The following is a 12,679-nucleotide window of genomic DNA, read 5'->3' as shown; positions in this document are numbered from 1 at the left end:
CAGAGGGCGGGGGACAGGGGTCGAGTCTTTCCACTCCGCGCTCGCCGCGCCCCGCCCCGCGCGCCCCCGGCCGGAAGGGGGCGTGGAACGCCGCTGAGGGAGGGGCGCGCTGACGCGCGGCGGCCGGCCAGGCCCCTGGCGCGTCAGGCTGAGGCGGGAGGCGGGGCGGGGGCCGAGGGGAGGGCGGGGCGGGGCGGGGGCCGAGGGGAGGGCGGGGCGGGGGCCGAGGGGAGGGCGGGGCGGGGAGCGGGGACCGGGGCCGGCCGGCGCTCCGCTCCCAGCCGCGCTCGCTCGAGCCGCTCGCGCTCCCGCGCCGCGCCCGGCCGGCTTCATGTGAAACGCTGGTCCTCCGCCCCCTCCCTCCCCTTCCTTCCCTCCCTTCCTCCCTCCCGTCCCCTCCTCCTCCTCCTCCTCCTCCTCCTCCTCCCCCCGCGCCTGCTCCAGCTCCCCGGGGCCCCCAGCCCGGCCGGGCGCTGACCGCAGGGGCTGGGGTCCCAGCCGCTGCCTTGTCTCACAGGCTCCGGTTGGGGTTGCGGAGCCCCCGGTGCAGCCATGGACCGGCCCCTGGTGGCGTCGGCGGAGGCGGAGGAGGAACTGGAGTGGCAAGTGGCGAGTCGCAGGAGGAAGGCCTGGGCCAAGTGCCGCGGCTCCTGGCAGGCGTCGGAGACGGAGGACCTGTCCACAGAAGCGACGACGCAGGACGAGGACGAGGACGACGAGGAAGACCTCTCTGGAGCGAAGCTGCCGGCGGCCGCGGGGAGAGGTCCGTGCGCCCCGCGGGGCAGCGGCGGGCGGGGAGCTCGGGGAAGTTTGGGCGGGCGGGGAAAAGTCTCGTGCGCTTTGGGCGACTGCTGTGAGTTCTGGAAGATCGTCCTGGGCTCGAGAGGCCGAGGGGAGAGGGGACACTTCCGACCTTTAAACGTGCGTGCTTGGTAAGGCGTCTCCAGCGTCGAGACACCCAGGTGCTATCATTTCCCTTCAGATGGTCTCTAAGCCGTGTGGCTTAGGCTGCATTTTGCCCCCAGTAGATTTTCCTACCTGGGGGTATCCAGGATGACCCCACAGTCGGAGTCCTCCTGGGGTCGGTAACGAGCTGTCCCCTCGCTCTGCCCCGCAGGAAACGTGCCCAACGAGAAGATCGCGATATGGCTCAAGGACTGCCGGTGAGTCCTCGGTTGCGCCGCTCGCGTCCCGGGGAAAGATCAGCGCTGATGGGACGCCTGAGCGGAGTGACTCGGGCCGCCGTCCTTGCGGGTCCCTTGGACCTCGTAAGCCATAAACCGGAAAGTGAGGCGGCGGATAGCTTCCTCCTTTAAGTGATTAGAAATGGAAGTGCTGTGACCGCCGATTATTTGGTGACCATGTTGACTTCACAGTTATTAGGACTTCAGCTCCGGTGCGTGATGTTAGCATCAGAGATCAGAAACCTGAAACAGATAATCATGCCATGTTATTATGCTTGCCCTGTTTCTATTTGAAAGGATTGTCACATTTCAGACAGTATTTTATTTTGCTTTTGTTTTGACATGTGTATATCTGGCAGAAGAGTCATTTCCCTTTCAAATGTGTTTTAGATGAATGTAATTTACTTAACTACACTAACCGGGCTTTAACTTTATGTTGGTGCCTTAATTCTGTTTGGAGAGCTGTTAAAACTAGCTAACTACTTTGTTCTAGCTTACTTCTTGGACATGCATTTGTCAGATGGCCCTGGAATTCACAGAAGGGAAATAGAGCTTTGAAGACATTCAGGCTGCATAAATCTGTTTAATTACATGCTTTGGTAGCTGGTACAGAAATGTTTGATAAAGTACAGAGGAGATTAATCGTATCTTACTACAGTAAAATGTACTTGTTTCATATTTTAATTATTTTTTTCCAACTTATTTGCTACTTATAAAATCTCACGTGAAGAATGTGGGCTTTTTAACTTTTGTTAAGGTGTTTGCTTCTGTACATATTTTTTGCCATCTCAATTTGGGCTTTTCTTAATCTTTTGTCCAAGTACCAGAGTTTGAGAAGTCTTTTCTGGTGGGGAGAGAGAAATGATTCTTATATATGCCAGTTTATTTTTCTTTCTTAAAGACATAAAATATTGGCCATTACTCTGTTGCTATCCTGTTTTGGTGAATTGCCTGGAGCCTTACTGAACACTCTTTATTATAGAGCTCTTTAACCTTTATTGAGGATGTCATAGACCCTTCTGAGAGATGATGAAATACATGGACCTTTTCTCTAAAGATGCACAAAAAAATGTTTAAGAGCAAGAGAAGAATCATGTTATGTTTATTTTATGGTGTATGGGAGTTAAGATTATATAAGAGTTATATCAAGTAGACAGTAAATAAGTGCATCTTTTAAGATAAATGCAGTGGGCAAATGTTAACATTCACCAAGACACAAGATCTCTGAAAATTCCAGGAGTTTTGTTGCTAATCTTGATTTATGTAGGCAGATTCTATAGTCTGTTGCGGATTTCCTACATAGGTTTCTTTCTTGTTCCCTACAGCTTCACCTATTCTGTACGAAAGGGACATTCATTTGTACTCTGGAGAGCTAGAACAAAGTCTTTTATTGTTAGCTTTATTATCACAGATTTGACTGCTAGGATATATGCAAGTTTTTTTTTTTCTATAACAATTTAGGGTCCTTCCCAGAGTCAGGCATCTGTCTACTTTGTATATTATGTGCAAATGATCTGAAAACAGCATCCGCCCCCAACCCCCGATAAATTCTCAAATATTCTTTGTTTTCTTATTGCTTTCCATATCCTGAATAAAGATACCATGTTGTTTTTCCTTAAAGGGAGTCTTTATTTTGGTAATTTTTTTTTTGTGTGTGTGGCTAAGCTGAAACAAATTGCTTGAATAAGTAGCATCTAAGAAGGGATAGAGTTTTTGATAAGATTTGTAAGAGGGCAATTATAAGAGTGAAAGACTTGTTTCTGAAGGAGAATGCCAGTTATATTCTGCTCATTTGCCATTTTCTGTTGGTGCCCAGGCCAGTTGAGACATTTACAGAAGGAGTAATGCAATGTTTTGTCCTACTAAAGTAACCACCAGGGAAGAGGAATGACTTTTTTGAGGGCATAAAGTATAGTTTTATTACAATATATGCAAAAACTTCGAGGTTTTATTATCTTTATGGTCATGGCTTATTCTTTTTCATTTCAAAAGCACTAATTTTTAAAGAACTGCCATTGCTTGTATATTTGTTTGTAGAAACTTTTAACATTTAAGTGGCATTTCAGTAATATTTCTTTGAAACTGATATTTTTATGATTGATCCCATTTCTGATGTGAATTTATAACAGGTATAAATTGTTGCTGACGCAAGGCTTATAACACAAAATAGAACTTTCATAATGAAACAACCTGTTTCTTAACTTAGTTTTGAGAAAGAAATGAAAAACATTTTGCATTAAAAAGATTTCTAAGTTATCTGTGTTTGAACAACAAGAATATGAAAGAATTTTAGTAATGGCTAGTTCTTAGGGTTGATTCTCAAGCCAAATTTTTAGTAATTTTCTTTTCAGAGTTAAATGAAGAATACATGTTTTTTTTTAGTTTAAAAGCCTAAAATTCCAAACTTCTCCATTGTATCAGAAAAGATAATAGTTGGGGTAAGGGAGGCATTGAGTGGTGCTCTAAAATGCTTGATGGGATTTGAGAAAACTGTTGAGCCTTATTTCTGACTATACTCTGACTTTTTAATTTTATTGAGATAAAGATTTGTTTTTTCTTAATTCTCTTTCCTGTTTCTAGGGAAGGGATTGAGGGGAGCAGACATTTTCTTAAGACCTGTTGTCATTCTCTTTTCTTTTTCTGTTTTTGTGAAGAAAATGCCAATTCATATCATTTGTAATTGCCATTCTTGCTCTTAATTGCTGGCAGATCAGACGTGTGATTAAATCATTCCTGGTGATCTGACTTGATGATAGGTATTTGCTTAGTAGGATATTACTTATGTAATTCACTTGCATTCCATGTGCATTTGGGAGGAAAATTCAACTGTGATTAGAAGCTTGCTTAGCTATAACCCTTTAAAGTGTAAGGCTGTGCAGTGACAGCTTTCCAGACAGCTTTTCAAGACTAAGGTTTATATGTTTGTGTGGTTTCAGTACCCCTTTGGGAGCCTCACTGGATGAGCAAAGCAGTAGTACACTCAAGGGTAAGAGAAAGTTGCCTTTCTAAATCTGTTCTTTATGAGGGTCCTACTTTATATGTCCTCTGAGTGAAAGAGTGTGTGTGTGTGTATAAATTATAAAAGTGATGTTCATGTTTATAAAATATGGTGTTTTAAGATAAAAGCCTGAAGGGAGAAACCTTGTCATGAACCATAAAACAGTGATGAGTTTAAACAAATTACCAAACCTTTCCACAATATGAAACTCGTTTCTTTTTATTGTCCAATTAGATATTATAAAGACTAATTAAATACAGAAATATGATATGTAAACATAAGGAAAATATATGTTGAGTGAATCAGGTGAGCTTTAGTGTAGCATTTAGTGTAGCATTTCTTTGCTTACATTAACCGAGATTGCCACACCTGTGCAAGGCAAAATTCTGAGGTTCAAAGTACAACAAGAATGTGCAGGTAGTGACAAGGCATATGAAAAACATTTATAGTATCAGGAAAATCTGGCTTGAGCTCCTGACTTAATATAAGGGGGTAAAAGGAATGATTGTGCTGGGATCTGGTTTTCCATGAAACTGTTGGGTAAGATACATTATCTAACTGAACATCTTAGAGGCTTATTAAGTATAAAATAGCCTGTAGATTGGGGCTTCTAATAACTTTACCTGGCTGCAAATCATGGTTTCCTTTACGATAAAGTGAAAACTTATATTTCCTTCCTGAAATTATATAATCAGAATAACCTGTGAGTACATTCAGGTCTGAAATGCTTTACTGTGTCTTATATTTTGCTTGGTCAGTTTGTTTTAATTAAAACAGTGATTTTCTGTGGGGGTCAGGAAGAACAGAATACCAGCATGAATCTTCTAATGTTTCTTTCAGGTGTGCTTGTGAGAAATGGAGGAAGTTTTGAGGATGATTTGTCCTTGGGAGCTGAAGGTATGTTTGGAAGAACTGTACCTTCATATCGTTTTAAAATTAAAAAAAAAAAGAGAGAGAAAGTCACGTGCTTTCATGTTTATGATCCTCAGAGCTAAATTTAAAGTTCTTGAAAGTGGCTCAGACACATTTTACAGAACCTTTTATGTGTTAATAATCTAGTAAGAGCCTATAGGAGACCTGTAGGAATGGCTCTGGAAAACCATTGTGCAATGTCCAAAGGTCTTCCTTGGACTCTGTAGCTTACAGGAACTATTTGGGGGCAAACAATGGTCATACAACTGAGGGAAGAATTGTCCCTCAAAAGGAAGGAAACTTAAATATTTATACGTGAGAAAACTAAAGTGAAGCTTATTTTAGTGTGAGGTAGCCTTATGTCAGACTTAACAGCTGCAGCTTGTCTTTCTCTTTGCATTTAAGTGTCTCCTGTCTTTCCCACTTCCTCTTTTTCCAGATTTTTAGAAGATTAAAGGACAAAGACAAAATAGAGTTACGAGAAGCTAATTAGAAAGCATTATGCTGATGTCTGTTCAAGGCTGCATTAGGATTTTAAAAGTGTATTGTGCAATGTTTAAATTTTCACAGATTATATAATCTTTTCCTGTGGATTCATAATAAAGCTTTCCACAACGTAAAATTAAGAATTTTTTTATTGTTTTACTGGTATTTTAAAATTATTGGTAACCGTATAGCTGGGTTATTAATGTGGGCTTTTTAAAAAAAATTTATTTATTTATTTATTTTTGGCTGCATTGGGTCTTCATTGCTGTGCATGGGCTTTCTCTAGTTGCAGTGAGTGGGGGGCTACTCTTCGTTGCGGAGCGCAGGCTTCTCATCGCGGTGGCTTCTCTTGTTGCAGAGCACAGGCTCTAGGCGCATGGGCTTCAGTAGTTGTGCACACGGGCTCAGTAGTTGTGGCTCGCAGGCTTTAGAGCGCAGTCTCCATAGTTGTGGCACACGGGCTTAGTTGCTTCACGTCATGTGGGATCTTCCTGGACCAGGGCTCAAACCCGTGTTGCCTACAGTGGCAGGCAGATTCTTAACCACTGTGCCACCAGGGAAGTCCCAATGTGTGCTTTTTATTAAAAAAAAGAATTAAGAATTTTATTAAATCTTTTTGAATTGTAAGTTGATGAATAGTGAATTTATCCACTGAATTTAATATCCTTGGTCTTTTGCAGTTTGAAGTCAATCTGTATGATAAGAATACTTATTTAGAGCCTTCTAACACTGAAAACTCTAGAATGTGTATATGTTAGTTTTTATATTTCTGTTAATATGCTTTTAAGGAATAAACTCTATAAAATAAACTCAAACTTACTGCTTCCCAATCAGGATAGTTGAACATACTGTTAACCCCTTATTAAAATTCATTTTATTGTTATTGTAAATAGCACTTTTGATATCTGCCTTAGTAGTTTCAATATAGAATTCTTTCTAAAAACTTCATTTTTTTAGAGCAGTTTTGTTCACAGAAAAATTGAGGGGAAGGTACAGAGATTTCCAACATACTTTCTGCCCCACACGTGCACAGCCTCCCCCATTGTCAACATCCCTCACCAGAATAGTACATTTGTTACAATTGATGAAACTAGGATAAGGCATCATAGTTACCCAAAGTCCATAGTGTATGCTAGGGTTTACTCTTGGTCTTATACATTCTATGGGTTTAGACAAATGTGTAATGACACGTATCCATCATTATGCTATCATACAGCGTATTTTCACTGCCCTAAAAATCCTCCGTGCTCTGCCTGTTCATCCATAGTGAATAATTTTATTGGAAGCCAGACCCAAAAAGAAAGTCTCAGAGAAGAGTGGAGCTATTATGTTGTTTTACTGAAAATTGTTTCAAGATTATTTTCATTCATTCATTATTTTCATTGCATTCATTCATCAACCTTTCTGGTTGATAAGAAATTGCCATGACTCTGCAGATCAGAAATGAAAAAAGAAAAAAGTCTGTGTGCTGAAAAAGATGTTTTTAATTAATTTCATTCTTTATGTTTGTCTATAAAATTTAAATGCAGTAAATTTAACCCACTGTAAACTTAACGTTAACAACATTTATTTGTTTAGAACTTGTAAGTCTAGGATAAACTTGAAAGGCAACTTTTAAAAGAAAACTTATGTTGAAATGAGTAGGAATTTTCAAAGTAGGTACATGAAAAATTGGTTGTAACTGGAGTGAATTATCAGCCTTAAAAAAACCACATGTTAGGAATAGATATTGCCACACTTAAGTAATGCTAAATCATGTTTTTGCTTTTGAGGTATTCTTTATTAACAGTTTTTAAATTTAGTAATTAGAAGCACATATACCACGTATCTTCTTACTACTTATTTCAAACTGTTAAATTTAATTGGTTATTTATATATCTTTTTATATTAAACATTCAGTGGAGGTAGTTTTATGTTGCTAACAAACAAAACCTAAAACACCCTCCAAAAGCTGCTGAATCTGTTCTTATCTATCTGTATATTACCTTTAATGGTGCAGATTTAATGAACCAGGACAAGAGTTTGGCATATTAGGCATTTAGCTATAATAATGTGGTTAATTTGCTTTCTTGTTGATTGTATCATAGTAGTTACTGTCCTACTAACAGTTGTGCTTTGCATATATTCTTTTTACCTTTAGCCAACCACCTCCATGAAACTGACGCTCAAATTGAAAACTGGTACGTAGCTGTTTGTTTTTTTCCTTTCTAAAAATGAAGAACAGTTATGGAAATAAAGTTTTATATAATCTAATTTTGTTTATAGCAATAATATCTTGGCCAAAGAGAGAAGACTACAGTTTCATCAGAAGGGGAGAAGTATGAATTCCACTGGATCCGGGAAAAGTAGTGGAACAGTCTCAAGGTAACTTATTCTGGATTTATACTGCAACTACATTGTGTTGTAGATGACCTACTCTTATCCCTTTTCAGCCTTGGATTTGGCTTGGTAGTATGAAGTCAGAAGGAATCCACAGTGTTTTGTGGATCAACATAACTGAGAGAAGAGAAGCGTCTTCTTTTTTTTTTTTTTTAATTAAGATTAAAAATTAACAGATACGTTAAAAATGCTGCTGGAATCCATTAAAGTATTTTGAGTCCTATCAACAGCTTGAAAGAGGAAGTCCATAGTGGAATAATTTCTACTTCCCAAATTCTCCATTCTGCTAGGGTCTTGAGTTACTCTGATATAAAAATCAGAATAAACCTTTATAATTTAAAGCTTGATATTTAAGTGTAGATTTATCTTCATATAAAACCAAAGATCTTTAAACTATATATTAAAATAAGCAAACACGTGTGCATAATGAACCAGTTTAAACTATTATCCAAATTATTGTTTTGGAATTTGAACATATTCTCTGAAACAAATTGAAATTTCCTTCTGCTCAAGTTCTATTTCTAACATTCCTATTTTCCCTGGTGAGTCTCAGCTTGGATTATCACTGGTATGAGAGATAAGGGTTAATAAATGTTCAATTCACAATAGAATTAGAGCAAGAATTTACCTTTGTGTAACCCATACTCTCATTACTTTACTCCTCCTACTTCCTGAGTGCAAGTGGTTAGAGAGAAGTTGAAAGTAAGCTCCTCCTTCACTTTTCTGAGATCAGTTGTTACCTATATTGCCTCTTCTAGGACAGCCAAAGAGCAGAAAAACTCAAGCTCTGCAGAATGTCCCTTGGTACCAAAGTTGTACCAACTTCCTAGTGCATTTTCCCTTTTCATTTTTTCCTAATCTGTTTACTCCTTATTCTCCCTTATCTGTCCTCAAATTGTTTAGCTGCTTTACTGGAAATCTCTTTAAAATGACAAAAAAAATAAGGTGAGGAATCAGAGCTTCTTACTGAGGATGTTCTTAGGGCTTAGCTCTTTTTCCCAAAACTAACAGCTTGAGAGAATGGACCCTTTTTAAGGGTTATTTATTGCATTTGGTACCCAATGTATAAAGATGCTGAAATAAATAATGGGTTAAACAGCAGAAGCTGTAGAAGACTTTTTCACAGGAAAGCAGGAATATGAATTCATTTATATTGTGATATGGACTATTATAAACTTACATCTTGCTGTTTCTTTTTTTTTTTTTTTCTTTTTAGTGTTTCAGAATTGTTGGAACTTTATGAGGAAGATCCTGAAGAAATCCTTTATAATCTTGGGTTTGGACGAGATGAACCAGATATTGCTTCTAAAATTCCTTCCAGATTTTTTAATTCATCATCATTTGCCAGAGGAATAGATATTAAAGTATTTTTGAGTGCGCAAATGCAGCGGATGGAAGTAGAAAATCCAAATTATGCTTTAACAAGTAAGGTTTTTAAATGTTAGCATATTATTTTTAAAATTATGGCATCTACAGCAAGATGGTCTTGTTTTTAAAGCCTTATTAATTTCTAGAAATAGCAGTGGCAATTTAATTATTGAGGTTAACACAACAGCTGTTTTGCATATTATAAATTTTTATTATTCTATTTATAGAAGTTAATTTACCTATTCCCCCTGCCCCCCCACCCCATTCTCTACATACTTAAGTGTTACATCCGTAGAATGTAACTTGTAGAACCTTATACTTATCGCCAAATTGCTTTTGTTCCAAAAGGAAAGAAGTAGAGGAGGCGCCTTGTTACTATTAGTTGAAGTCAGTCAATTTCAGATGCTTTCATGTAAATCTACAATGGCAAGGCTAATTTGATGATTTTTCAAGTTAAATCTTGCTTATTTTTCTCTGCTGACCAGAAATCCCCAAAATGGGATCCCTAGGTGGTCCTTGAATTAGCTTTAAGAGATCTATAAATCCAACCTCCCTCCCATTAGGTATAAAATATATACTTACATATACTTCACATTTGGAAGAGTTCAAGACCTAAAAACAGGGTCACTGCTATAGATCAATAGCTAGTCCTTTCTGTTTTATTCAGTGTTGTCATTATGCTTTGTCCTTCCTTTTGATTTTTTAAAATGTAAATTCTAGTGCTTAAGAGTGAAAAATCTTTCTCCCTCTCCACAGTAAATGTAGAGAAGTTTTAAGTGATAGGAAAAATATCTGGTTTCATAATCTTTGTGATTTAAGTAGTTCAGTTATTGAAATTCTGAACAGTAGTGATGGTTTAATTAATATATGTGTGTATATACACATATAAATATAAATATATATAATTATTGTTCTTTTCCTTTTATAGGCCGTTTTCGTCAAATTGAAGTGCTTACTACTGTGGCCAATGCATTTTCTTCTTTATATTCCCAAGTCTCTGGGACTCCCCTGCAGAGAATTGGGAGTCTGTCCTCGGTGACCTCTAACAAGGAGACAGACTCGCCTCCACCTTTAACCCGAAGTAACACTGCAAATCGTTTAATGAAAACACTATCAAAACTAAATTTATGTGTTGATAAAACAGAGAAAGGAGAAGGTAGTACCCCTTCCCCAGCAGTTGACAAAGGAAAGACTCTAAATCTTTCAGTGATGGAAGAAATTGGCAATAAAAGTGATCAAAAGTCTCAAAAAATTGTGAAGAAGAAAGATTCATCTTCTATGTTGGCTACAGTTAAAGAAGAAGTATCAGGTAGTTCAGCAGCTGTTATGGAGAATGCTGACATTGATAGATTTTCTGATGAAGCAAACAGTAATTTTAACCAAGAAGCTGAAAGTGGACAAAGTAAAGAAACTCAAAGTCATGAGAATAAACTGGGTGAGGAAGCTGGTATTATAAAAACTCATTTAGATAGCGATTTCAACATGTCCAGCCACAGTGAGCTGGAAAATAGCAGGGAGCTGAAAAATATCCCTTTGTCCACACCTGAAAAAGAGCCATGTGCACCGTTGACGATCCCATCCATAAGAAGCATAATGGCACAGCAGAAGGACTCCTTTGAAATGGAAGAGGTAGGTAAAAAATTACTGAGAACTGTTTTAAACAGTGAGTTAGGGAAAAAAGTGCCGAAAAATGTTTTTAAAATGAAAGGTGGTGAATAGATTTATACTAGAAAAAAATCATCCTGATTTTGACTTTCCAGGTTTTTTGTTTTATGTTTCACAAACCAAGAAGTCCCAGGACTATGTGATGTCAAGATAATGGCCCCTCTAGATCTTCTGTAATCCATTGCTCATACTTGAACTTTAACCCCTTTTCTCTCTCAATTTAAGATTTTGATTCTCTGAGAAAGCCCTGAGAGAATATATCCAAACTCAGATCAATATTGCATAATAGTTAAAAATACAGGCTTTGAAATCAAACAGGTTTGAGTTCTGTTTGGGCCACTGAATTGCTGTGTGCCTTTGGGCAAGCTTTTCTTAATGTATCTCAGTGGAAGGGTAGGTGTGAAGAAGGCTTTGAGGGTAGGTCTGGGAACATGAACATGAAGATATTTCCTGAAGGGGAGGATAGGGAATCTTGAGGAAGACGGTTTGAAAGGCCACTGAAAGGATTTCTGCAACCCCAGAAGACCAGCGTTTGGCTACTTTTTTTTTTTAACCTAGTGATATTCTTACTATTTTACATAAATTTCAAATTGGACAAGGTAAAAATATTTGTTTTGATGAGGTTCACCTAAAACTGCTTTTGAATAGTCAGAGGATAACTTATGCATTGGAGCTATATACCTTGGGGCAGGAAACTGAACATTATCAAGCACCTACCTCGTGGCAGTCACTGTACTAGGCCCTTGAAGTACTTTTCTCTCTTCAGTGTGTGAGGCCAGCAGTGCTGGTCTTATTTTACATATGAGGAAACAGGCACATATGTACTGCTAACGATTTGTGGCTATAAATTATACAATGTGCAATTTTTCTTCTTAAAATTTATTACAGAATAGTTTTAGTAATAGCTCACAGCTGTTTTAGAATCACTCGCCATTGTTTTAGGGAACTAGGAAACAGGATAATTGATTCTGCCCATAAAATGTCCTCTTAGGTGAGTGTGTCTCTCTCACATCAGTTAAGATTTTTCATTTATTGCAAAATTTCAATTGCTGATACAGCTTTTTTTGTGGTCTTTGAATGCACCTCTTAATACTTTAATTCTGACTAAAAAGTGAAATAAAAAGTGAGCAAGAGCAGCCCTTTGAAATATTTTACATTTTTTGTAGCTTCTTTATTTCTCATTCTAATGAGTTCAGAAAACGACAACTTTAATTAGAACCATTTTGTTCCATTTCACTGTTCGATTCTTTTTTTGGCTTTGTTTTGGTCTAAACTTGTCCTAGCCTTCATAATTGAAGTGTAACCTCTTGCCTTCCTTTAGGGCCCCTCTTCTGACAATTGGATAGAGTGCAGATACTTGTTAGATACTTGCAGACCTGATTTGGTGACTCAGATGAGAAGACATAGTTTGCTTTTTAATTTCTAGAATTCCTGAATTCTAAAGCCAGAGTTGTGTTTTTGTTTTTTAAATTGCTGATGCCATACACGAAAGTTCTTTACAACATTTATAAAGTGCTAGACAGATGTACTTTGGCAGCAAGTGAACGTTTAATAATAGGCTGGTGTTTTGGTTTTTTTTTTTCTTTTCTTTTTTTTTTTGCTCCCTCTGCTGGCAAAAGCTGTTAGTGAAGAAAGTAACAACATTGAAGTGAATATTTTTTTGAAGTACAAAATTATAGGCATTGGT

The 12,679-nt window shown here is 38.3% G+C and overlaps 1 protein-coding gene across 5 annotated transcripts in view; it reads left to right on the top strand.

Moving 5' to 3' along the window:
• Positions 1–236: 236 nt before the first annotated feature.
• The window catches only part of ITPRID2 (ITPR interacting domain containing 2), a 38,919-nt gene continuing 26,476 nt past the window's right edge, over positions 237–12,679 (top strand). The window contains exons 1-8 of one of the 5 annotated variants that reach the window (XM_032637073.1): positions 237–763; positions 1,118–1,163; positions 4,121–4,170; positions 5,023–5,079; positions 7,721–7,760; positions 7,846–7,944; positions 9,176–9,384; positions 10,256–10,956. In XM_032637073.1, coding sequence (XP_032492964.1) covers positions 553–763; positions 1,118–1,163; positions 4,121–4,170; positions 5,023–5,079; positions 7,721–7,760; positions 7,846–7,944; positions 9,176–9,384; positions 10,256–10,956 — 1,413 coding nt within the window. In that variant the 5' untranslated portion in view covers positions 237–552. The remainder of the gene's footprint in view (positions 764–1,117; positions 1,164–4,120; positions 4,171–5,022; positions 5,080–7,720; positions 7,761–7,845; positions 7,945–9,175; positions 9,385–10,255; positions 10,957–12,679) is intronic. The other 4 variants (XM_032637074.1, XM_032637075.1, XM_032637077.1 and 1 more) reach the window with 4 other exon arrangements.

The sequence above is a fragment of the Phocoena sinus genome, chromosome 7, assembly GCF_008692025.1.
Source record: "Phocoena sinus isolate mPhoSin1 chromosome 7, mPhoSin1.pri, whole genome shotgun sequence".
Classification (NCBI taxonomy): domain Eukaryota; kingdom Metazoa; phylum Chordata; class Mammalia; order Artiodactyla; family Phocoenidae; genus Phocoena; species Phocoena sinus.
Note: the sequence above shows the minus strand (reverse complement) of the source record. Positions and strands in the feature narration are given on the sequence as shown.